General features: G+C 46.7%; 1 protein-coding gene across 1 annotated transcript in view; it reads left to right on the top strand.

Moving 5' to 3' along the window:
• Positions 1–6,923: 6,923 nt before the first annotated feature.
• The window catches only part of LHFPL6 (LHFPL tetraspan subfamily member 6), a gene marked incomplete at both ends in the record, with an annotated part of 132,260 nt that continues 112,689 nt past the window's right edge, over positions 6,924–26,494 (top strand). The window contains one exon of the mRNA XM_082498776.1: positions 6,924–7,308. Within this exon, the coding sequence (XP_082354902.1) occupies positions 6,924–7,308 (385 nt within the window). The remainder of the gene's footprint in view (positions 7,309–26,494) is intronic.

Consider the following 26,494-nt stretch of genomic DNA (forward strand, 5'->3'; position numbering starts at 1 on the left):
ACCACCATAAAAATAAATCCTAATCATCATACAGTATTGGAATGGGGCTGGAGAGAGATTGTTTTGTTTAGAGCTAAGTTTTTAAACCAGGATTCAGGTTCGGATGTGACAGTCCAAAATCTCAGGAGTTTAGTTCCACCCACAGTAGAAAACGTGCAATGCATTTGACTTGGAAGAGACACCATATGGATTTATTAGGATCTAGTGGCTTAAATTTGTTTTCTTACCTTCCTCTGAGAAATTTGCAGGTTCTCGTTTCTTCTGCTTGCTTAGCTGATTTTTTTTTTTCCTGGCTGCTGCGAATTGAACATATTTTCAGGCAAATGTATTAATTATCGGATGACTTCCCTAACAGTACTTGTCTGTTTGGTTTTTACTGACTGTATTTGAATAATTGGGTTGACTTTCTGTTGCTCCCAGTACATAGCCTCAAGTCTATTGTTGTGCCTACACCTTTCTTTTTCATTTAAAATCGAGTACAGACACGACCTGAAGATCCAGTTTTGTAAGGTGCTCGGAACCATGTCGGTGCGATCACTCTCCTGTGGACCACACAAGAGAAAACCAGATGGTGGCCTGCAAGACAAAAACATCTTGTTTCTTTTTCTTGTCACAGACTGAAGAATGAGATGGAGGTTCACTAGCTGCTTCGTTTTCCTCAGGGTTCAGGAATATATGTACTCCCCTATGGCATTTTATATGACAGTGGATTATCTTACAGGATATGCTGTAATGAAAGAGTCTGTGGCCAAGCCTGTGATGTGTATATTAGCTGGGATTGATTTAGGTACAGTGACAGGATTTTCTCTCTTTATTCTGCTGCGCTGATTAGCTCCATCGAGTCTGTAGGGCCCCAGCTGTAACAGCAGCTTAGTCAATGGATCGGGGAGAAGAGAAATGGTAAAATCTATAAGCATATTTTCATGTCTCTCTGCTAGGGGAGTTTTCTGACAGCGTATTCGTGGGTGTTTGATCCAGTCTGACTTCCAGTGGTTCCAGCAGTGGGGAATCCGCGGCTCAGATTCCCTCGACCAACTCTGAAGCTTTCTCAAAAGCAAATTCTCTTAAATTTCAGAACACCAGCACCAATTTTAAAACCAGCTGCTCTTTCAGTATAGACAAGACCCTGGGGACCAAGACTTTTGTTACCGCTCTGCTCTGAGGAGGTTTCTCTGCTTTTGAGGTTACAAAAGAGATTGCGGATCCTGAAGCACCATGTAGTAACTCCCTTTTTCTTTCAGACAGGTTAGATGTGGACTGAAATATTTCGGTTAACTTTCCCAATAAAAATACTTCTAAGTACAGTGTTCCCTGAAAGGGGCAGCAAATGTTGATACAGTTGAAGTGTGTTGAGTTGTAAACATTGGGAAGAAAATGGAATAGGAATTTGAATGTTAACTTATATACACAATGTGTCTAATTTGTTTCTAATCAAAACAAAACTCCTTCTCTGACAGAAAATGGATTGTGAAATAAAGCTTATTTCCCTACAAGTGACTCAGTCATGCCGCCAGCTTGCGGGGGCATTCAGAGACAGTTGGCAAGATAAGATGCTTCAGGAGAGATGCAGAATTCAGCGTGCAGTTTCCATGAGGGAATGCAGAATGGCAGCAGCTCAGGGAGTGAATGTAAAGGCCATATAAGGGAAGTAAATGAACTGCTGTAGAGATGCCATTAGCAAAGCAAACACTGACTTGGGGACCTTGGCATATACCATGGAAGAGATAAATTGCATGAATAAATGCATACTTGTTTGCTTCTCCCTAGCTTTACAAAGCCAGTTTTAACTGAGAAACTGTTTACATGTGTGAAACAGAAGTTTTTCCACAGTCATTTTAATGCCAAGCGATTTCTACCCATGTCTAATCCCAACGCATGCCTAATTTAGACACATTTATCACAGTTTCATTACATCCGAGGCCCTTGGCTCAGGAAAGAATGTCAGACCAGGTTTTTAGACAATTGTGGATTTAATAACAGCAGTTGGTTCTTCTCTTTCTTTACATCAAGAGTGCAGTTCAAATGTCACAATGTTAGCTTAGTGTCCCTGTCATTTCAGGTGTCAGTAAAATGAACAGCAGGAGGTAAAACACCTGACTGAGCCAAGCGAAGGCAGGAGAGTGGTAAATGAAGAGTGTCTACACTCATCACAAAGTGCATAGCTCCTTGAGACAAGAGAGCTGGTTCACTGTCTGGGAGGAGGCTTGGCACCAGGGGGAAAGCTGATTTGAGGGCAGGGTGCTGGAATGGCATGCTGCGGAGCGGGCTCCAGCCCTCAGTCTTGGGAAAGTCACACCAGCTCCCTTTTGGTCAGCCACCCCCGTGGGCACATCCACATTCATGTTTTGGTGTGCATCAAGGACACACTTTCGGAGTCAATCTCCAGCTCATCCTCACTTACCACATTTTGGTTTACCTGGCAGCGCTGAGTACACAAAGTGCGTGCAGATGGCACGAAAGCAGAAGACAGGCACCAGAAGTGCATCTGATGCGTTCTGAGTGCTCATGAGGCCCTCAGTCCACAGACCCAGGCTGGAAGGAATGTGAAGAAAAACCTAAACAAAACGTGTGAACATCGTTCAGGTCCTCAGCACCAACTGATCAGATCAGATTGATCCACGTTACTTGCTAATATAGATGTATACTAGGTAGATGTAGCCTAGAGGTAATCAGGGGGCCATAGCTGTTTTGGGGGTGTGCCTTCATTGTTTTCCTTGTGAAGCACATTACTGTATACATTCTAGCACTCAGCCTATATTTAACCTTCTTCTTTGATTTGAAGTACTTTTCCTTAAAGAATAGGCTTGAAATGTTAGGATGGAAAACTCAATCTTGCTAGATACTTTCCAATCCATTTTTTGTCCCTTGAGAAAATACATTTTCAGTAGTGTTCTGATTTTAAGGCTTCGCATTATGAGGAAAAAATGGAAAGCCTTATTTAAAAAATCCAATAAAGTGGCTTTGTAATTTAATTCTGAACATGATTGTTGTTACTACTAAATGGTGTAAACACAGACGGAGTGCAATAAACTTCACTTCCATTTAGCATTAATAATATTAATGATCAGTACTTAAATCACATGCCATGTTCCAGGACTGTAAAAGAAACATTACCAAAGAGATTTTGCATGTCTGGTGCTGACATAATTTAAACCTGGCATAAAATTGTCTTCTGTCTGAAGGAATTTATTCAAGCTGCAGGGCGGAGAGGAAAAAGCAGAATAGGAAATCTCTCTTTCTTTCAGAGGCTCTGTGTGCACCATTCCCTCCTCGCTCCCAGAAGGCAACCCCTCCCCAAAACTTTCCCACTTCAGACACTCTGCGAAAGGACTTGAGCCCCCGTCTCTCCGCCTGACCTAACCCAGCCGGGATGAGCCGCTTGGTACTCTGGTCACATTTACTCTCGCTGTAGACCAGCTCCCGAACTGTTGACATCAAAATGCTGGATCAGCAGCTCGCACGCAGACACGCACACACACACACACACACACGCTTCTTATCACCCGCACACCATCAGGAGATTAGCCCATATTTTCCCATGTAAGGGCTGCAGCCTCCCTTCTTTCCCTCTAACATTCCTTCCTGGCCGGCTTTTTCCTCTTCTCCTCTCCTGCCCTTTCCTCCCCTCCGTCCCCGGCTCCACCGCCCCACGCACCCCGCAGGCAACCGCGGAGCCGCGGCGGGCGGAGCGGAGCCCGGCGGCGCCGCAGCAGCGCTCCCCGCCGCTCCCGGACCGACCCGGCCCCGGGTGGGCTCGAGGAACCGGCACCCACCGCTCCGTCCCCCGGCAACCGAGACCCACCGGTCCAGCCCCGGGTGGGCTCGGGGAACCGGCACCCACCGCCCCACTCCCGGGAGGGCTCGGGGAGCCGGGACCCACCCCCGCTCCGACCCCTCGGAGCCGAGACCCCCCGGGAAGGCTCGGGGAGGCGCCCCCCTCCCCCCGCCCGCCGCTCCCCCCGCCGCCGCCCGGCCCATCGCCCCCGGCCCCGTCCGCGGCCCCGCAACTGCGCCGTCCGCGGCGGGTCCCGCCCGGGGAGGCGGCGGCGGCGGGGGGGAAGGGGGAGGAGAGGCGGCGGAGTGCTTTGCCTCCCGAGGAATCAAACGGGGGGAGAGAGGAACGTGCGGAGGAAGGGAGGGAAGGACGGGCCGGGCTGGGCTGGGGAGGGTCCCGGTCCCGTTCCCGCCCGCCTCCCAGCGCCCGCGTCGCCTCCGCGCCGGGACCGCGGGGAGAGTCGCTTGGGGCGGCCGCCACTCGCCAGCCCCGCGCCCCGGCTCCGCGCCCATGTGCTCCCGGCAGCCGCGGCGGGCAGCCCCCGCGCCCGACGTGCCAGTAAGTAGTCCTTCGCCTCCCCCGGTACCCTGCCCGGCCCCATCCCGGCACCCCCGGGCCCCTCGCCCCTCCTGCTCCTCCCGGACCCCGGCTCTCCCGCATTCCCTCTACGCTCCATCCCCTGCACGACTCCGGATCCCCGAGCCCTCTAAACCTCCTTCCCCTCCCGGACCCCTACCCACGCTGCCCGGCCACATCCCCTGCCCTCCCGGACCCTCTTCCCCTCCCGGATCCCTTTTCCCCGTCCCGACACCTTGCCCGGCCGCATCCCTTGCCCGTTCCACCGGACTCTCCGGACTCCCCTCCCCGATCCCCTGCCCTCCCATCCCCTTGCCTTCCCGCATCCTTCCCCTCCCGGGCCCCCGTCCTTCCCGGATCTCCCTGCCACCCCGGACCGCTCTCCCTTCCTGGCCCCCCTGTCCTCCCGCCTCTTCGTCCTCCTGTCCCCCCCGTCCCCCTCCCCGGATCCCCCGCCCTCCCGGCCCCTCTGCCTTTCCAATCCCTTCCCCTCCCGCATCTCCCTTTCTCTCCCGGACCTTCTTCCCGTCCCAGCCTGCTCCTCCTGGACCCCCTGTCCTCCCAGCCCCTTCCCCTCCCTCATCCCCTAGTCCTCCGGGACCCCCTGCACCCCAGCCCGCCCCTCCCCGGTCCCCCTCGCACCCTCCCGGCCCCGCGGGCGCGGCGCCCTCTCGCCCCGCAGCCTTCCCCTCGCATCACCCCGGCGAGTTTTGGTTCCCGACCGCCGCCTTCCCTCGGGGGGGGAGCCGAATCTCTCCGCCGCCCCCTCCTAACCCCCGGAGGCGGGGGAGCGGGGTTTCGGGGCCGGAGGGGTGAGTCCGCCTCCCCGGAGAGCTCCCCGTCTGCGGGCTGGCAGCCTCCGGGGAGGCAGAGCCTCTGCCCCGCCGGAGCCGGCGGGTTTGCAGGGTCCTGCCCCTGGAAGCCTCCATGTAGTCCCCTATTTCCAGCCGTACCTCCTCCCCCGATTTAGGGAATGATCTTCCCTAAGTGCCGTGACCCACTTTGCGTTAGACGCTTGGTGCCACGCCAAGACGCAGGCAGATTCTTCTCCAGAAGATGCCTCTGGAGGGATGGAGGCACCCTGTGCCCCCTCTCCCAAGTTTTTTATCGCCAGGAGTTTGGTGTTTTGCAGGCTGAAAGGCATTTCTGTGGACAGGGCTGTGGGTAAATAGGTGTATACTTCTTGAGTAGCAGCACAGGCCTGTTTTAATGTTATAGAAGAGACTTCTTTTTCTTAGTGTTTTAAAAGTAAACAAAACTTTTGCGTGGTGCACATGCTTAATTTCACTTACAGAGTCTTTCTTTACATTCCCTTCTTTGTACTGAAGTAGTATTAATTTTATTGCCTGTACATGAATTGAATTCACTGATTGGCATCTAATCATTCTTAAAAAAAAAAAGCCCTGTAAATAGCTATCAGAATTAATTTGGCAGCAACTGTGAGAAATGATCATAAACTTACAAATGCAGTTGGAGTAATGATCCAGCGTGGATTTAATGAGAAATACCCCCTCAACCTCTGGTGTAGGTTTCTACGACAGTCAAAAGCGCTTTGTCGTGCTGGTACAGAGCTTAGAGGCTGGGAGTTGTCTGAGAAGGATGCAGAGGGGTTAAGGCTCCTGGGTTGGAGCTGGGAAGAGGCAAAGAAGAGAAGGCGCTGGGCTGAGTGCAAACAGGAATATTAAGAGAGCCCCCTGTGTTTTAGTCACGTGCTGCTTGGGGTTGCATGGAGGGGAATCCAAAAGATGTGGCAGGAGCCCGCCTTGAGTTGGGGTTCTTGCACTTCTGGGCATCAAGCGATAAAGGGTTCCTTTTGCACAGGGGTGCCAAAAACTTAAGGGAGTGCTGAAAATGATGACACCTTGTAACACTTCTCTTGGGGGTGTGTTAATGAGGTTTACCTCTGCCACAGGGGTCTGATCTTGAAAAGCCTTAGGCGCTGGGAATGGTTTTGCACTGAAGCTGTGGGGCCTTGTATAATGTGAAGTGGATTCCCCAGGTGTCATGGGAGGAAGGCCTGACTAGCTAGGGATAAACGAGACCACACCTTTTTTTGTCTATCAGTATGGGAAAGATAAGTCGCGCGGTGGAGAAAAGTGAGTTAGGCAAGTACACGGGGAACCCCTGAAGGTGGCTGCAGAGCATTCCTGGATACGCACAGCAGCCTGCGCTGGCCGGGCTGCCTCCCACCACCGTCCCACCATCCCCGGCAGCCAACATTGCTGACAGCTATTCTAGCGGCTGCTTTCAAGGATGGGACAGAAAAGTGAGATGCCTTAATTAAAAGTCCTGTAGGAAGGAAAAATGCTCTGGCAGATAAACATTTTTTTCTAACATCAGTATTACTGAACTTGTCTTTTTCTCATTCTTTTTTTTTGTGTGTTATTTAATTAGGGACCTTTGTCTTCATGATGGGAGGAAACATCCCCCTGGCTGTTAGGATCCGAGCTTTTCCCAGCGCGAGGATTTGTCAAGGCTTTTGAGAGACTCTGGATTATCCATAAACCTCCTCTAAAATACACAGCTGCTTTTCTGTCTCCCCATCGGGAGGGGTCTTGGAGCAGATACAAAGATGGCCTCCAGCCTCACCTGCACGGGCGTCGTCTGGGCCTTCCTCTCCTTCCTCTGCGCCGCTGCCTCCTGCGTGGGCTTCTTCATGCCCTACTGGCTCTTGGGGTCTCAGCTGGAGAAGTCGGTTTCCTTCGGCACTTTCCGGAGGTGTTCCTACCCGGTGCGGGACGAGACCCGCCAGACGACCGTGATGGTAGAGCAGTGTGGCCGCTATGCCTCTTTCCAGGCCATCCCAAGCGCTGAGTGGAGGATCTGCACGGTGGTGACGGGCCTGGGCTGCGGGCTGCTCCTTTTGGTGGCCCTGACAGCGCTCATGGGCTGCTGCGTGTCCGAGCTCATCTCCAGGACCGTGGGCAGGGTGGCAGGAGGCATCCAGTTCCTGGGGGGTAAGTGTTCATGTGGGGAGAGGTTGGCTGTATGTTTACACATGTGGAGACTCTCCTGGGGCTTTGGGACGAGGAAGGGGTGAGTCAAACCTTCTGCTAGTGAGGGAGACCTCTTGGCGGACGCCTGAATGTGGCCCAAAGATAGCGCCGCCTGTGGTCACTCTCTTGTGCTTAAGTCCCTGTCTGGTCATTGTGCAACTTTAGAGAGCTGCATGGCAGGTCAGAGCCAGAATCTTTGAAGCGGTTTTGTGGGCTGTAGTTTCCATCAGAGCTCAGCCAGGAATGGAGGTACCTGGAGAAGCATGGGGGCTGCAGAGCCCCATGGAGCATTCTGGTTTTGCAGAGGAGAGGCTGTGTTATGTGGGAACAAACTCTCTCCTTTCTCCTTCCTACCCCCATCACTGGCACAGCTCCCTCCACCTCTGCTCTCTGCAGCTGCGTGCATCTGGCAACAAGTCTGTGGCCCAGGTTTGAAGTGGGGATTGTTTATCCCTGGTGGAGGTAGCCCACCATCTCCCAGGAGGAGCTGTCTGACCCACGCTGCCCTCTGATGGTGCTGCAGGCTTGTTGAGTCCATTGGCGAGACAGTGTGTGGGAGAATTACCTCCTCTCCTTTTTTTAGCTTGTAATTGTATGGAGTATTTGTAACTGTGGACTATTTGAAGGGCATGAGACGATAAACAGGATCCTCAAGCGTGTTTTTTATAGGGCAGTTTTCCCAGTAAGTCATCACTCTCTTGTCATCGGTGACACGTGGCTCAGTGGCAGTCACTTCGCCTGGTGCAAGCGCTTCGCCGCCTGAAGGGGACGTGTTTCCCCGAGCTTTTGGTGCCGGAGTGGCACAGGCGCCAGCATTTCGGGTACCCTGCAGTGTCCGGTCCCAGCCAGACACCCTGACTCGTGCCCAGGAGGAGGAGGCTGCAGCGGGACCCCCACCTCTCTCCCCTCCAAACAGAAACTTGCCCTGCAAAGGCCGTCTGGCTACATCCCGAGTCTGCAGCCCTGAGGAAGCACAAGACAAAACTGCTGCTACCATCCAGCTCGGGGCGAACAGCCGAGGCAAGGAGAGGGCCCTGTGCCAAGCCTCCAGCCAGGCCATGCCGGCGTAGCTCTCTCCCGGCCGCGGGGAGCCCTGCCTCCAACTTTATGAGTAGTGTCTGCACTTTAGAGCAAGCCGACCCCCGTCACTGCACCCTTCCCTCAGTGTTGCGACCCACCAGCATTCCTGTGTTTAATCTGGCTGACAATTTGAAAGCGCAGCAGCTGCTGGAGAGTTAACTCTGCTGGGACCTGAGGCTTCTTGAAGCTTTGCTCCGTTATACATTTCCAGCCGGGCAGCCAGAGGGTGGAGGGGATTTTCGGTTCGGTGACACTCTGCAAGCCCGCTCGGTCTGGCTATTTTCACTTAGAGCCGTCACAGGCTTGTGCTTTGACCACCCTGCTCTTTCCAATGGCTGGCTCGGCTGGTCTGGTTTTAATTTGCATTTGGCCCCTTTCTTGCGGCCGTGCTCCCCTGCCTGCCCATGGAGCGGGGTCGGCCCCGCCTGTGTCTGCTTACAGCCACCCCACCAAACGCGGCAGCCCCAGCGGTGGGCGACTGGCCGGGGGACACAGGAGGAACCCCGCTCTCCCATGCCACTGGTGTGGGCTGAAGGTGTGCACCCTTCTCCGAGACGGGGATGGTGCTTCCTGTGCAAGGTGGTGAGATGTCCCTTCAGACCACACCATGGAGCTTGTCCCAGCTGACCAGGCAGCATCCCATCCCGCCTGGAAGGGCCCGAGCAGGTAGTGCTTGTCCTTGGTAGGTGACAATTCAAAGAAATGGGAACTTGTGGTATGAAACGAAAATTGCCAACAACTTTGCTTACAGTTCAGAAATTAGTTACACAGCATGTCTAATTTTCCCCTCTACTGGCTTTTATGGTTGTGTCTCATTTCACTCAGCACTGCTGGAAGCAGGTAAGAAATGAACAAAGTGAGAACCCGTCATTTCTTAACCTGCTTAAAAACCAACTGCGGGGACACGAGGGAGAGGCCACGTGGTGAAAGCCAATAATTTGGATGAACTGAAGGGACATATTAGGGTAAAGATCAGATCTTTACATCCTCAATCAGATCCTTAGCTGCTATAAATCAGTATAGCTTCGTTGTTTGAATGACATGACTACATTTATTCAGATGTCTAACTTAGGCGCTATAATTATTAGGTTGTTTTATGTCAAGATAGCCACAAGCTGTTCACTTTATTTACTAACCAGGAATGCCAGCTCTTTGTTCCCTGTGCTACAGTTGTAGGTTTAGTTATATACCACGATGTGTGCTTTGAATAGGGCTCAGTGGCAGTACAGCGATTGTCATTTTAATTGGCCTCCGCTTGGAGATCTAACCAAACGAAACCCTCACAAGTATTTTTATTTGACTGGGGAAAAGAAGCCTTCCCCCCTCCCCCATCTTTATATGAAGAAAAAGCCTGGGGAAACAAGCAGCCCACTGAGTGATGCTATTAATTCATGTCAGGGTGAGGAGGTGGCTAGGTGGTTTCACTTTCTGTTTTTTTTTTTTTCGTCTGAGTCACCTGCACCAGCACCAACACCAACACCCCGCTGTGGCTCCTGCTCCAGTGGTGGAGGATGAGCGTTGGAATAAACCCTATTTCTCTTGAAGTTAGAAACCAGCATGAAGACATGCGCAGTGTAGCTAGTTTATGGCTTTTGTGGTGTTCTGTTAGTCTAGGATCCAAGTAATTTTCTCAACATGATTGAAAAACACAGACTTGATGAGGAGCTAAGCCAATTGCCAACGGAGTGTTATGGCAGGCCCAAGAGCGGGTGAGATGTACAAGCCCCTGGTGAGCCAAAGCAAAGCACTAAGGTTGCTAAAACTAACTTACTCCAACACTGGAAGCATTTTTACTGCTGTGAAGAGGTAGCAGAGAGGTTTGCTTACCGGAGGTGGTAAGAAAACAGCCTGATCTTCTCCTAAGCGGCGCGAAGGAGGAGTAACTCCAAGTAGGTCAGTGAAATAACACCTGTATAAAAGTAGCACAGCTTGCACTAGCTGAACGGTGCCAAGGTTTTACAGCTGGGATTTCCCCAAGTTGTATATGGCAACTCATGGGAGTGAATTATTCATGAGTGCTTATGCCATAAATCTGCGCTTCTCATAAAAATTGAATGGCAGAACCTGCAAGAAACTGCAGATCCACTCAGAGTCAGAAGGGCTCCTTGGATATTGAGGAATCTTATGTATGTAGCCTATATTTGCTGTTTAAGATGATCCTGGCTACAGAAATACACGTATTTTAAGATGACTCTGCGATGATACACTCCGAGTTTCTGTTCCCAGTAGGAAGATTGCATCATAGACTTTTCCTCCCATTTGCAATTATGGGAACCGCTTCCTTTCCCATGCGTGGCAGCTCTGTAGCCGTTGCAGCAATTGCTTACATGAAAAACAATGCTATTTTTAGCTTTTTCTAAGGCAGTTTGGTGGGGGGTGACAAGAAGTCGCCAACACCCCAAGGCCAGCCAGTTCTGTCTGCAGTGGCTGTCAGTGTCCTGCAGTCCATGGCCGGCAAACTGCTGCTGTGGTGTCTCAGAACATGCTCCACGGACATTTCTGATGGATTGCTTCGAAGGACTGACAACTGAGGTTGAAAGTTATGCTGTCTGTAACCTCTTGAGGGCACAGTTATGTAGATAGATACAGTCTTCGCTGATAACAGTAAGTGCAGTGCTTCCAGCTGGTTTCCTTTGGATGTTTGGAAGATGGAGGCATATATAACGTAGCTGGAACAGATTGCAAGGATGTATCTTTGACCATAACTATTGAGGGCACGACAGCAGGAAGTGAAGTTTAACAAATCTATGGCAAATTGGAGTCTGTAGTTATTGATCTTCTTTTCATTGTGCCGTGGCAAGTCAATTCCACTTAAATGGGGAGACTAGAAATTTGCAGGTAGGTAGCTCAGATATGACATACTAATTTGGTGAATAGTTTCACTCTCTCAATGCGGAGCAATGATTTTAAGAACATAGCAATAATTTTAAGAACATAATGAACTTAAAGGTTAGCCAGTTTTATGAGAGGCAGTGGATCAAAAGACACACGTATTGCAAGGATGGTCAATTTAAAAAGTGTTATGCTGGCAAGGTGAAGCTTTTCATTAAAATGGTCAGCGTGCAGGAATTAGAGATGAAATCTGCACTAACTCAGAACTCCCTTTGGCTGCATAGGACAGCTCAGCCAGGATCAGCGGGGGATGAAGCCCAAGGAATGGAGCATGAAACAACTTGCTGACTTAGACACCCCTCTGAACCTGACACTTTGGCTCTGATTCGGGGTAGCATGTGAGAAGTCAGGCTCCTCCGTGATTACAGGGTAGCCATGTGGTTTGTGCTGTCATCTTTAGTCCTGATCGCTCATTGATTGTACTCAATAAATGCACAAGTTTTGCTGCTCCCTTCAGTAGAGGAGCAAAATTTTCAGCAGCGCCTTCTCTTTCTCTCCTTATTTCTCTATCTTGTTTCCCTTGTGTCTCATGGGAGCGCTAAAACTCCTGAAACTGTGGTCCTTGAATTGCCAGTTAGAAAATCTGGAGAGCTCTTGAACTGGGAAAGAGTGATGAAAGGAGCATTTGATTATTTGAGAAAAAGGGGACACAAATCCTAACAACTTCTGATTTTGTCTCAGAAAAAAAAATGTGGCCTTCTGGAAAAAGCTCTCAGCACTACACAAAGTTGCTGCAAAATCCTTTGCTACGTGTCCCATGCCAATAGTGGCCATAATAGTTTCCATCGCCTGTAGGCTGCTCATGACAAGTGTTTTCTGGGTGCGGAGGGCAGAAGAATGAGGAGTGCTCCATCAAGATGAGGAGAACATTGAGCATGGGGTGACGGCTCAGTGTTGTCTGTGAGGAAATTTTAGGGAAAGCCTTTGAGATTTTGGGTTGGAGATCCAAAAGGGAGACAGATCCAAAGGAGATATGCAAGTTGTTAGCATATTAATGGCTTAATCAGACTTTTTCAGGTGAGGCGATCAAGGTCTAAAGCGTAGGTGGCAGAGAAGGGAAGAGGTCTAAAGTCGTAGCACTGTGGGACCATGTAGAGAAGCTGTCCTTCAAAGAAAATGTTTGGGGAAACACTTAAAGAAGTAAGAGGAGCTCTTGGAAGAGAGGTAGTCACTGAACCAAGAAACATGGCTGGCAGTCAAGGGCAACCCATGGGTCAACAAGAATGAAGGCAGTCTCAGTTCTGAGACTGGCTAAGAAGAAGTCATTAGGGGCTTTGGTGAGGGTAGTTCCAGTTGACTATAGGGACTAGAAACTCCTGGGAAAGGTTTGTGTGGAGCTGGAGGAAAGGAACTGCGGGCAGTGACCAGTAGCTGTTATTTTGTTTGTCAGCTGAAGTGAGACTCTGCTTTCTGCCTGGAAGACGAAGGTCAGGATCATTTTCTGCCTGTAGGGAGAAAAAGTAACTGAGAAGAGCCTTGCTGGGGACAGGGAAGATCTGAGATGGTCAGGAGACTTCCAGGAAGGAAACGGTTACCCCAGACTCTTTTGCAGTTCTCCCAAGTCTATCTCATCCATTTCCCTCATCTATACATACTTTTCCCAACTCCTGAAATTTGTACCTGAAAAAAAAACAAAAACCCAGGCTTAAAAACATGCAAAATGCTGTTTTAGTTCTTTCATCCTCTTTAGCCTAAAAATATTTTTTGAAAGGCTAACTTTTGGGGAGAGGCTAGGGAGGGCATCTGCTTCTATCCACCACCAAGCCCTCTTCTTCACCTGCAAGTTAGCTGCTCAGGGCTGTTTTGCCACGTCTTCCTCTGTCTTTCCTCTTGTCAGATGCAAAGCTTCAGTGTCTTTGCTGTGCTCATGTAGACATGTGACAGGGCAATCCTCATCGTAGACAAAGACAAGCTGCAGGCTAGGTAGTAATCCAGTGTATACATGCACGTATAAAGACACTGCAAGAGGGGCATATGAAAGGAACAGATGCCTCACCAGGAGGTAACAGAAGAAGAGCAAACAAGGAACATGGCACAGTTAAATGCTGCTAGTGAGTGATTGCATGTCATGTCATGGGCTCATAGATTCGGCAGTAATAAGGTCAGCAGAGAACACTGTGACTATTTAGTCTGAGGTCTGCTGTAGCATGGGTCATAGGACAGCCTTCATATAACCTTGGTTGAACAACAGTATATCTCTGAGAAAAAAAACTTCTAGTCTGAATTTAATTAACTTAGAGAAAAGCAGGATCTTCATAAGTTGTTCCAGTGGTGAATTACCCTGACTGCTTTTCTTCCAGATCATTAATGCAAATATTAAAAATGTAGTAGCAAGAATATATCATTGCAAAATTACATTTTCTTGGGGAGCATTATAGTTATTTTTTTTTAAGATCCAACAGTTAGGTTGCTTTTAATCCATTTAAGCTGTGCTATATTGTGGTTTCTTTACCAGAACAACCGGTATAGAAGCTGCTTCATAGCTGCTATGTTTCACACTAGTTATCTCTCCAGCTTTCTGTAGGCATCCACCAAAAGATGAAGTGCAGTGTGTAGTTTTGCAGCTTCATCCCTTTTTGGCTTGACTTGGACTTGCTAAACTGCATCCCGTAACTGCTGGTGCCTATGTTCGGTGTCTGCTTCCCAGCACTACAAGGTATCTTCGCATACTGTGGTACAGCACGGAGTCAAATTCTTGGATTTAGGTTTGGAGTCCGGATGAGTAAGGCAGTAAAGTGTTAGTGTTTGGGAAAACGTTCAGAACAAGGAAATTTAGACAGTGATGTTATCTTAGCAGATTTTGTAGCATATGTTTTATTGAAGATTAGCCAGCTCTCTCTCTGCTGTATTCAGACGGCAGTTAAAATATAAAACAAATTCAGGACTGAAGCCGAACCGATGGCAATATATGTCCTCTGTCGCTCTCAGTTTATAAATGACATCATTACTTAGATTCCTACTCTCTTAATCAGATGCAGCCTGTGTTGCTTGAATCTTTCCTCTATGCATGGGCCACCAAGTCTGACTGGAGGGGAATCAAAGATAGCATGTAGATACTTATCTGAAATATGTAAAAAAAGAAAGGAGCAGACTTAGATTCTGTATATTCATAAGAGAGGATCCCGTTTCCCATGGTTGCCTTCACCTTGCTCGCAGAAGTTCCCACTGCAGCCCTGCTAACGGCGGCTAGATCTAACAGCACAGTTTTTTGTGCGATTGTTCCCTAAGGAGTCCCGCTGAAGGAGACCTGAGTTAGCAAAGAGTTGCCATTTCAGCTCACACCAACCATTTTAACGAAGCAGGTTAGCGAGGAAGAATCAGTAATAAATGTTACTGGTCATAAAGTGCAGAATCAGGAGCTCGGAGGAGGCGATCCCTGCCAGCACGGTCACGCAGAGCAAGCAGGGAGTTGTAGTGCTGTTGGAATAGTGGAGATGCAACTTGAAGGCGACAAATGATGAGGAGAATAGCCATAATAATTAACTGTCTTTGGGTTTTTTTTTTTGTTTGTTTGTTGTTTTGTTTTGTTTTTTTTTTTTTTAATTTCTGTCCCCAACCACTTCGGGTATCTTGACTTTTTTGGTGTTTCAAAATCTTAATAAAAAAGCAGCGAGGCCCTTATGGGCTGCAAATTTTTGTGTGTCCTTTCAAGTCAGTGACGCTCAGTACAAATGACATCAATATTTCTATCCTAGAGGTAAGGTTATTTGAGTGTGACATTAGCCTAAACCAGGTCTGGTTCCAATGCTGAGTTTCTTCTTGACGAGCAACCCCAGTGAGTTAGCTTGTTTATGCTGAATTGTGCTTTGAAACACATATTCAGTTTTGGTTTTATTCAATTATATTTATTCCTAATATAAATTTTGGCTAAATACAGGGGGGGAAAAGCCCATGCAGAGTTTCAGCCTCGAGCAAATTCTGCAAGTTAGATTTTAGGTGCTTTGGAAGCACATTTTAAATGGAAATGCTCATGTGTTAAAAAAAAAAGACGCTGCTAAAATATTGGGAAGAATCTTTTTACTTCTCTTTGTTTTCCTATTGATGTTGAATATAAAAGTGATGTTTTGAATATTGCTGCAGCTGTGTTGGGTTTAAGCAGAATTTTGCATTGAGAACAGAATTTTTGATCTAAAGAAGTCCCGGAGTGCTGTTTTATTTATCTGTAGAATGAAGTTCAGACTTCTAGCTTTTTTCCCCCTCTTTTATTAGAAAGGAACAATGATGCTCAGCACTTCTGTGATGCTTTTCATTTCAAAAGGCTTTGCTTGCATAACCTAATGAAACTTCAGAAAACGTAAGGCAGGGGAGCAAATAATCTATTTTGCTGGTGTAGAGTCAAAATAAATTCAGAGTTACTTCACTTCCGATCCTCTGCATTTGTGTTGATTAGAGCAGAATGTGGGTTGGAGTTAGCAATTTTGTTTCTGCATTGAAAGATCTGGCTTGTTTTGCTTCCTGAGCTCCATGAGATATTTTGATATCGCTGGGAACTTCATTTAGGCATCAAAATGTTTCAATATTTTCCAGTGTGGATGAGGTCATATGCCCTACAAACAGGGCAGGATTGTTCCCAATGGTATATTTTCCAAGATTTTGTCCCGTCTGGTGTAAAATGTCTATGTAATGTGTGGTGGGTTTTTTTTTCTCATTTCTCTCAGGAAACTCAGACTACTAGGCATTCCACTTGGAATTTTTTCACAATATTCAACCTGCATTTTCCTTCCTCACTCACATCCTTTTACTTCTCCAATACACATTTTTACCTTCTGAGGTCTTTAACTTTGGCTTTATAAAGTACAATAAGACAGTTTTCAGTCTCCTCCATCATTTGAATGAAGTCAGGCATAGAACTTGAGGGCAACCAATGTATTGTTTCCAGGCAGTGAGCAGTTAGGGAGGAGCATGGTGTAATTAAGAAAAATGGGACGTATTGTACAACCAAAACTCGACTCACAGATGCATGCTTTGCGGTGGCCATCGTGTTGGCTGGCTCCCTGCTCAAGGATTTCCTTTGGCTCCGTGGAATACCTTTGTTGACTTCAGTGATGTTAAGCTTTTTATGTTGCCCAAGTCTAAGGTCCTACGTGGCATTCAGACCATGTGGAGATGGCCTTAAGTTACAGAGGTCCAAGAAGGACATCCTCTCCTTTGTCTTAGGATGACTCTGCCACCACAAGACATCACAGGTCAGAGGGGCAATATTGCATTTGACAGATCCCTTCTAGTAGCTGTCCTATATCTTCTCAGGCATGAAAAATTGGGCATGGTCGATGCACCCTGACAATGCTGGTGATAAGGCTGATTCACTAGGCTTGATTAGATCTCATTTACATTGTTTGTTCCATTGTCAGTCCCCTGATGTCACAGGTACATCTGAGAACAGAGGCAGACTTTTTTTCCCTCCAGACTGGCATTTCCTTAGAGCCTGACCTGCTGAAATCAACAGCAATATTCCTCCATGGGACCCGGGGGAGGGCAGGATCTGGAGCTCTGTGCTGTTGCTACTCGTTGAGGCTAGTGGGATTTGGAGGGAGTTGCTGTCGTGTAGCACTGCAGAGACCTTCACGGGATGCCAGATCCCACCTCATTCCCCAGGTACGGAATACTAATTGCAGCAGAACTAATGCCTTAGAACAAAACTCTTTCTTGAGAGGGTTGCTGTACCACGAGCTGAGTGCACCTCTTCCTGCATAAACCTGATAAACCCCCCATCTTTCATGAGCACTGACTGTTTGTAATTGATTTGCAGGTGAAATTCTTTACTGGGCTAACAGACTTTTAAGTAAGCTTGGCAGTATTTTGTGGGAATGTAAAGAAAATGTTAATGAAAGAAAGCCTAAACAATAACCTATTACAAAACATTGTTATCTTGTAACATGATCCAAAAGGCTCCAGAGAGAATGAAGCAAAAAATGCAGAGTTCTGATAAACACAGTATCATTTCTGTAGTAATGTAAAGATTTGACCCTTTCCTTTGCAATCTGAGAGTTCAGTTGTCTTGCATTGTCTCCCAATAAAGATGCCTTTGTAATATAAAGTGGTATTGTTGATTTGAGAAGAATGGTTTTGTGAGGGGATATGGAGTTTGTCCCTTGCATTGAGGAGAAAGGATTTGAGATAAAGCTATGAATGATCAATCTGGAATAACAAAAGCTTATTCTGAAATACAGCGCCCTGTGAAAGGATATGAAACCCGCTAACATATTGCAGTCTCCAAAATAGCCTTACGGCTTCTGAGGAGTGTGCTGCCTGACTTCTTCACAGGTTCAAGCTGTTGTCTGAGTCTGCAGCTAACGGAAAGCCTGTTTATGAATACATTTTGTTATTTTTTTTAATTATTTTTATTTTTTTAAACAATCAGAATGAATTTGATATTGAGAGCATCACAAGCAATTCAGGTCAGTCACAATACAGCTGAATGCCAGTTACTGGGAAGGGTTACCAGGACATACTAAAAAGTGCTTAGTTTCAGGAATCTATAGAAACTGGGGCGGTGTGATGTTGAGGGACCTTTGTGAGTGTGTATGTGTGAGAGGAAATTTCTTTACACTTCGTTTCAAACTTTGCTCTGACTCAGCCCAGGTGCTGCCGCGTGACTACAGGCTTTAAATGTCATTTGGAGATTAGTAGATCTGCCTGACAAGTTTATACGAACATCCTCAGTTGTACGGTGTTGCTTCTGTTATGGTGGTTGTTGTTATAGTGTAGGAAATTCTAGAAATCCACCCTGCAAATCGGCGGGGGATGAGAGACAGAGACGGTTGCTTTTCCAAAGAAATCCTCACTGAAACAAAGTCAGACCGGGAAATTGAGGGTGCTTTGGGTTTACTGCATTTTTAACATGATTAGTACTGATGCTAACTAATTTCTCATGTGCTCTACAGAGGATTAGGTAAAAGGAGACCTCTAAATGTTGACTTAGTCACAAATGACAAATGTATTACTTTCATGGGTAGAGTTTCATCTTCAGATAACCCACACCCCTCTAAAAGCTCTTTTACTTCAACTGTGTCCTCAGAAAGGTCTGAGCAGAGGTGGGAGCAGTCAGAGGCCAGGGTTACAGGAGGCAACGCCAGCCAAGGAGAGCAGGGTGCTGCATGGGGGAGGAAGCAGGCGCAGGGGGACAGAAGGGGGCTGCGAGGGGAGGGGAGCTTCACTCCTTTGTAAAGCTCCATTTGCCATACCTGCAGACACCCCTTGGTGCCCTCTCAAGGCATATCAAGGATAAGAGGGTTATTAGGGGCAGTCAGCATGGCTTTTCCAAGGGGAAGTCATGCTTGACCAACCTCATAGCCTTTTATGAGGAAATAACGAGGTGGATGGATGATGGCAGAGCGGTAGATGTGGTCTACCTTGACTTCAGTAAAGCATTTGACACGGTCTCCCGCAGCATCCTCATGGCTAAACTGAGGAAGTGTGGACTGGATGACCGGATAATTAGGTGGACTGCAAACTGGCTGAAGGAGAGAAGCCAGAGAGTCGTAGTCAATGGGGCAGAGTCCAGTTGGAGGCCGGTAACCAGCGGAGTGCCTCAAGGGTCGGTACTGGGGCCCATATTATTCAATATATTCATCAATGATTTAGATGAGGGAATTGAGTGTACTATCAGCAAGTTTGCTGATGACACTAAGCTAGGAGGGGTGGCTGACACGCCAGAGGGCTGTGCTGCCATCCAGAGAGACTTGGACAGGCTGGAGATTTGGGCAGGGAATAACTTAATGAAATACAACAAGGGAAAGTGTAGGGTCCTACATCTGGGCAGAAACAACCCCAGGTTCCAGTATAGGATGGGGAGCTACCTGTTAGAGAGCAGTGTAGAGGAAAGGGACCTGGGGGTCCTGGTGGACAGCAGGATGACCATGAGCCAGCACTGTGCCCTCGTGGCCAAGAAGGCCAATGGCATCCTGGGCTGTATTAGAAGGGGGGTGGTTAGCAGATCGAGAGAGGTCCTCCTTCCCCTCTACTCTGCCCTGGTGAGACCGCATCTGGAATATTGTGTCCAGTTCTGGGCCCCTCAGTTCAAGAAGGACAGAGAGCTGCTGGAGAGAGTCCAGCGTAGGGCAACTAAGATGATTAAGGGAGTGGAGCATCTCCCTTATGAGGAAAGACTGAGGGAGCTGGGTCTCTTTAGTTTGGAGGAGAGGAGACTGAGGGGTAATCTTATTAGCGTTTATAAATATATAAAGGGGGAATGTCATGAGGATGGAGCCAGGCTCTTCTCAGTAGCGACCAATGATAGGACAAGGGGTAATAGATTCAAGCTGGAACACAAGAGGTTCCACTTAAATTTGAGAAGAAACTTCTTCTCAGTGAGGGTGACAGAGCACTGGAACAGGCTGCCCAGGGAGGTTGTGGAGTCTCCTTCTCTGGAGACATTCAAAACTCACCTGGACGCCTTCCTGTGCAACCTCATCTAGGTGTTCCTGCTCCGACAGGGGGATTGGACTAGATGATCTTTTGAGGTCCCTTCCAATCCCTAGCATACTGTGATACTGTGATACTGTGATATGTATCCTCTGCTGCTGCTGGCTCGCAGAGGGTCTTTCGGGTGGTTTATGTGTTACATGCAGGAAAATACAAAACTTAGGACTTCTGCGCTGTAGCATAGTTTAGCTTTCAAGGAATTCTGTTAGTTTTCAAGTCCTTTTTCTGCTACAGCAGTAAAAACATGATGAATGGCACTAAATGGGGGGATAAAGCTCTTTACAGCCATGACAACCCCCCAAACCATTACAGGAGCATTCTGCAAAATCAAGAGGTTGTTATAAAGTCAGGACGTTTTTACAAGACGTCCTTTCGCAAGAAACCCAATGGCTGGCTTTGGAGAGCTTATTTCAGTACTGGAAATCTCTCTAACCAGGAAAGTATTCCAGGGCCACCAGCCGACCAGCAAGAGCAGAATCCAGCCATTTGGGCCAGGCTGCAAGTTCAAGCAGGTTGCGACGATGAAACCCATCAGCGAGGCAAAGATGCAGACCCCAATCCTCTCTGTGTGGCCTGGTGCCAAGGCAAATACCAATGTGCCCTTCCCATCTGTCTCCCAAACTCCTGATAACTCCCCAAGCCACTGACATAACGAATGAAGCCGAAGCTCTTTCCAGCAAAGAAGAGGGGCTGCACAGCTTTATCGTCCCTTGTGCTACCAGAGTTTGAGGGACTACTCCCGTAAATGAATGTAAGCACAGTTCTGTCTGTGAGATTAGGCTTTTCTTAACACCATTTCAAAATAATGCTGTTATGATAATTAAGGAGTGAAATGATTTCTTAACAGGCTACAGTGGATTGATGCTTTGGGAACTGTTTTCCTTGCAAGCACTGAGCTATCTGATGAGCAGCGTCCGTTGCTTCCTTCTTCTACATTAGCGTCATCTTCTATTTCCTATTCTCATTCCTATTGTTCTCCAATTCATTCCCTGGGCTGTGGAAGGGGACACCGCGGCTGAAGATAGTTTATGCTGAGCCATTCACAACTCTGTTTAGCTTGTTCCTCTTTTCCATAACAATTTGCAATAAAAACTGTGTCAGGAAAGAGCTCGGTGACCTGTGAGGGCTGGGACAAGCCTTACGCTGGAGATGGCAAATTCCATTTCAGGCCACTAAGCCAGAGATCCGATGCTAAGAACACAGGAAGCTGGGAGGATAAATACTGTAACTTTTCATCTCATGCATAAGAATCGCAGTCTGTTTTGATCTTGTGATAGAGAAAAGTCATTCTGCTTATCTCATCTAACATAGTGGCTAGCCTGATTACAAGCTTCCCTGCTTGGCACCTTTTTAAATTCAATTTGGCTGCCTGTGCCCTTGGCACACAGTGGGTTTCATTAAATTTCACAGCAGTTAGTTTTCATTCCCTCTGTGACACCTTTTTATCAACATTTGACTCTAGTGTAATTTCAAGCAATTGTGCTTTTTTTGCGAAGCGCTTGTACCATAATAATTTGGCAGAGCAGGCGGGGGAAGACGATTCAGACACCGCTGCAAATCTGTGTAAAAAACTAATATATGGGAAGCCAGGTCAGCTTGCGAGTGTTTTTCATGTGTGATGATAACAAAAAGGAGCTGCCTCCCTCCCTTCTCTGGCGGCATCGCTGAAGACTGTCAAAAGTGCAGTTGAAGAGCTTGATGTAAGAGGCAAATTTTATTTCCTTTAGGCTGATCACAGCTTTATTTTAAAAGCAGAGCTAGTGGACTCTGCTGGACTGACAACCCAAGGCCGTGAGACAAGCCTTCTGCAACCCAGGCTGCTTAGCAAGTCTATGTGAGTTTTCTTTTCAAAATCAGATGAGGAAGCTGGTTTGTTCGGAAAGTGTGTGTGTGTGTATGAGTGCAGGAACGCACAGGGCAAACGTGGTTGTTTTCCTTTTAGTATCCGATACTCAGTCCCTGGCAGGTGGGGCGAGGAAACGCCAGCACCCCAGCATGGACCTGGCATCTCTCGTCTACATCACTGCTACCTCCTCCCCAGAGCAGAGCAGCATTTTCTCAAGTCTCTGTCTAAGGCAGATGCTGGGAAGATTTGTGCAAGTTTAAGTGGTTTTGCGTAAGTTTAAGTGGTTTTGAGGTGCACTCTGAAAGGTCTTTATTTACAGAGTGCCAGCCATTCTGAAGTGCCGGCCCTTTTTCAGTCTGCCAACCTGAACATCCAAAAATAATGTGTTATGGTTTCTCAGTAAATTTTTAAAAGTACCTAATTAAAAATTAATTCAAAGTGAAGCTTAAAAGTTCTTAAAAGTGAGCTCTGCATTCAGGGGTAAACTCAGAGGCTGACAGACCTGTGCCTCACTGCAAGCCAAGGGCAGCCAAGCTTGTGAGAGCATAAATCGTTTTCTGAATGAGACATCTGATTGATGAAACTTTTCCTTATGCCCTTTGGAAGGTATTAGTTCAAGTCCTTTCAGTTTAACTAATGGAGCATCTTGGTTTCCTCTACCCCTAAGGTCTCCATAGTCCCTTTGTAGACAAAATATTTCCAAATGCACACAGTCTTGAGCCTCCTTAAACACCTCAGGTTTGCCTTAAATATCTCAGGAAAGCTGGAGGTTATGGGCAGCTCCCCACCTCCTTCGCAGGAGGGACCTTTTTGCTCTGTAGCTCCTGGTGGGAGAAGACCCACTGAGGATTTTCCTTAAAAAGCCCGTCTTCCTTGGAGGTTTCCCATGGGATGGAACAGGTCAGCCCTATGCATACGCCTATGTAACATCGTTTTGGTGGATAGGCTGACTGCGGTTTACATCTCAGGCAGTAGCTTGAGTTTACTGGGAAAGAGGAGGCTCAGTTGTGCCAAGAAAGCAAGGATGTCTTGCTAGCAGTGTCTCCAAATGTCCCCTGTGTCTCCGGAGGGCAGTGACTGCTGGGAGCGCTGTGCGCTCCAGGTGCCACTTCTGAACAGGGAACCGGGTATGCAGCCAGTGCAAATCGGGACGGTGCCGCTGAAATCAGCCCTGGCTTGGATCTGGCTGGAAAAGGTGGCCTCATACTTTCTTCTGGGAATGGAAAACATCTTTCCAGAGCACAGTTTCAGTGCACGGACCTCTGGCTATGGACTGAAACCTCGCGTGTTCTTTCCAGATTGGCTGAGTACATTGGTTTATGGATGAAGGCATAACTAATAGTTTCTGTGAGCTTTTTTTCCTAAGATGAATGTAAGAATACAGATTATTCTTTGTCTTAGTATGAGGGCATGAAGTTCAGGATCTTTACTTGGTGTTTTCAGCACAAAATACTCCAGTGTAAGCAGCATACCTAATACAGCAGACTGTTCAGCAGTAAAGTTGCTCTGGGGCAAGTTTCTTCCTCTTTCACGTAATTAATGCTTAGTTTATAACCTGATGTCTGGAGATTCCTATAAATTTCATACCTAGTGTAATGGTAGAGGTTTAAACCACAACAGTCATGTTATGATGATAATCTAATTATGCCGATATCCGATACACAGGATTACTTTTGACATAAATACTTACAGAAATGTTTTACCAATGTGGCCAGTGGCAGCTCTGAAAGAGTAAATAATGAAAAGATTATTTGAGAATGCAAGTAAATGTAAATCCTAGAAGAGTTATATCTTCATATTTTATCTCTTAGAAGACTTTAATACAAGACGACGTCCTTTTGTTTCAAGGTGATATATTATCAGTGCTGATGAACACCCGACTTAGGCCTTCAGCTAGAAAGAAACAAGACTGCTAATGCCATGTGGCTTCTGACAGGCGTCTCTGAGTATTTACGGGCCTTGATATATACGCAATCTATGGATATTTCAAAACTGATTAACATTTCTGAACCTGAGTTAAAGTTTATACTTGGCATTTCAGTCGTGTCAAGGCAAAATTAATCAGAGCTCAAAAGATACGCAGTCTTACTGACATGCTGATGACAGTGAAAATATGAACCACTGAGAAACAGCCTATTGAAAGACAGACTCTAACCTGGATTTTGGAAGAGGATATGCAAAACTGGCTTGCTGCCACGGACAGACTCTGAGGTGGCGTGCAGTGGTGTAGCCGGCATGTACTGACTACGGTACCAGCTTAAATAACTCAGGACCCTGGGTGACTTATATGTCCTGTAATAAGTCACTTGGAAATCTTTTTACTTGTGAAACATTAACATATTAATATGCAAACCAATCTCTTGAAACAGTTCAGATAAGCAGCATTTTTAAATGCACCCAGTCAAGATGTTTTTTCGGTCAATGAAGCTCAGCAAGCAAATGCTTTCATTTCAATGGCCCTCGTGTGAATAGTCAAAATTTATACTTGGTTGTGATTTTAGGCTCTATGGCTGTCTGCCTTTGTAGTAAAAATAAGGAAGCGGAATGCATTTGTCATGGAGAGGTGTTGGGTTTTTTTGTTTGTTTATCTTTGTTTTAAATAGGTCAGCGAGATAGTCTTTATGCATTTCAAAAGACTGTTAATTCAGCCTCAATGAAGGCTGTTAGGATCCAGTTTGAAAAGCATCAGATCAAATACTGTGCTTTTTAAGAAATCATGTTTTTTATTTGTTCTGTAAAATAAAACCCTAAATGAGGGATAAGCAGTAGTTTTGTTTTAATAAAATCTGGTATCTCTAGAAAGATGTGATGGACTGTGTGTCTGTAGATGGGCCTCGGTGTTTCCCACCAGAAGGGCAGTGTAGCCCTCCTGGCTGTGGTGGAACCAGGCACCATTTTTAGGTGGCGAGGGAGCATAAGCTAATTGTAAAATCGGTTTTGAAACTGTGAATCCTTTGCCATGTTTTCAGTCTGGAAGAGACCATGCAGTAAATAAGGCAAAAATAAATAGAGGATCTTCAGAGAGTCAGCTGCTACTCCAGACACTAAAGCCAAGGCAGTTAGAGAAGACCTAGGAGGGTGTCCTGGTTTCAGGTTTGGGGTCGAAAAAGGGTTGGACTTAATTAGTTTCTTTCCCCTAACATTTTGCATTTTTCTGCTTACTCATTGTGAAAGTTGTCTTAATTTAGACTTTGGCAAGAGTATAACAGTCCCCACTACTTCCATTTACCTCTGAATTCAGTACATGGCGACCTATAGACTGATCCATTGACACAGCGAACTGGATTTGATCTTACGTCTGGAAACCATTCATGTCTCTCTCATGAAATCTCTTTGATTCCTTTTCACATTTTTCCCCTTTCCTCCCAGGATGCTCTTTGAAGTACTTTATGCCATATCCAGTGAGCATTCCTTAGTCATTGTGGTAGTGGTTGTTCCCATTTAAATCCAGACTGCTCAGATTCTCTTCAAAATATCAGAGATTTTTCTTAACCTCTAAAGGTTAACCTCTAAAGATACAAGGACAGTGGAGAAGCATCTGCAGACAGATGATCAGAGGTGCTGCTTCCAGATCTGGAATACAAGTTCACTTTGAAAACAGAGTGGGGCTGCTGTAAACCAGAGGGAGAGGTGGCGTGGTTTTCAGTGATCTTGAACGGTTTATAGATGAGAATGGAAAGCAAATGTTGACACGTGCCTACAGTCTCAACAGGTGTAAATACAAATTCACAAGTTGCAATCAGATTTTTCATTGCAGCCTGTCTCCAAATACTCACAAGTAAGACCAAGAAGGCAGGTGCATCTTTAACAAAGCTAATCAGTCTGTGAGATGGATAACGAGGGCAAAACAGAATGGCAAAAAAAAAAAAGGGGGAAGATTTGAGGGAGCTTAAAACTGCATTTTTTTTTTTCTTTTTTTTCCCTTCCCTATTTGAGTACACAATTTGATGTCATCTCTGGCAAAGTTGATTGACAGAATTCAATATTCTAAGTTATAAAAGTACCTTTCCGTAAAATCTTTATCTTCCCAGTGTCTCTTAGCACAGATGCAAGGAATATTATTTCCATTTTTCAGATAGGAGCCTAGAAACTTATTGAAGTTTGCATATAAAACTTATAATTAAAGAAGTATTGAATAGAGGCCTTCCAAGAGATTTGTGAGCAGCCACTGAACGAGCTGTCATATAGAAACACTACTAAAATGTACAGGTGTAATAATGTTCTTCTTCCTTACACTAAGTTATGACTATAGGATCGTCTGCCTGGCATTTTTGAGGCAGGCAGACAGACATTTATACTGTGTGCAGCCTGAGCTGATGGGTGACTGTGCAGTGTTGGTCACAAGCTAACACATGTTGTTTCTCGAGGCAATTTACCCTGTTGAGCTCCTTGCTGCCATAATTAAATGGCTTTTTTTAGTCTAGTTGAGCAGAACACGTCCTAACTGAAAGACACAGCTAATTTTCTTTTCTTTGCGAAGCTCTTCTTGTAATAATAAATGGTATCCCATGGTTCAAAAGAGGTCATGGCTTCTTTTATGTACAAAGATTATAGATGCTTGTTTAGATGACTGGTTTTCAACCTTTCCTGACTGGTTGACTCCCCAGACTGCTGAAAGGCATGGCTAAGCTTGCTGTGCTTAGGTACCTTTCGTGGACCCCTCACAAAGGTCCACGACACCTCCTACGGTCTTGGGTCACAGGCTGAAACCCACTGAAAGACCACTGTGAAAAATGTAAAGTTTTCCATTGATAGATTTGTAGGTTAGAGCAGCTTTGTTGTGTTTGATGAGTTTTGTTAAGGACATTCTCCCTGCGTACAGAGAGCAATAATCTGGACAGAAAAGCAAGCAAACAAACAAACAAATGAACAAGCAAGGAATAGCTCTGCCACACAGATCAAAAA

This window comes from Vanellus vanellus (assembly GCF_965231255.1).
Source record: "Vanellus vanellus genome assembly, chromosome: 1".
Lineage (NCBI taxonomy): Eukaryota > Metazoa > Chordata > Aves > Charadriiformes > Charadriidae > Vanellus > Vanellus vanellus.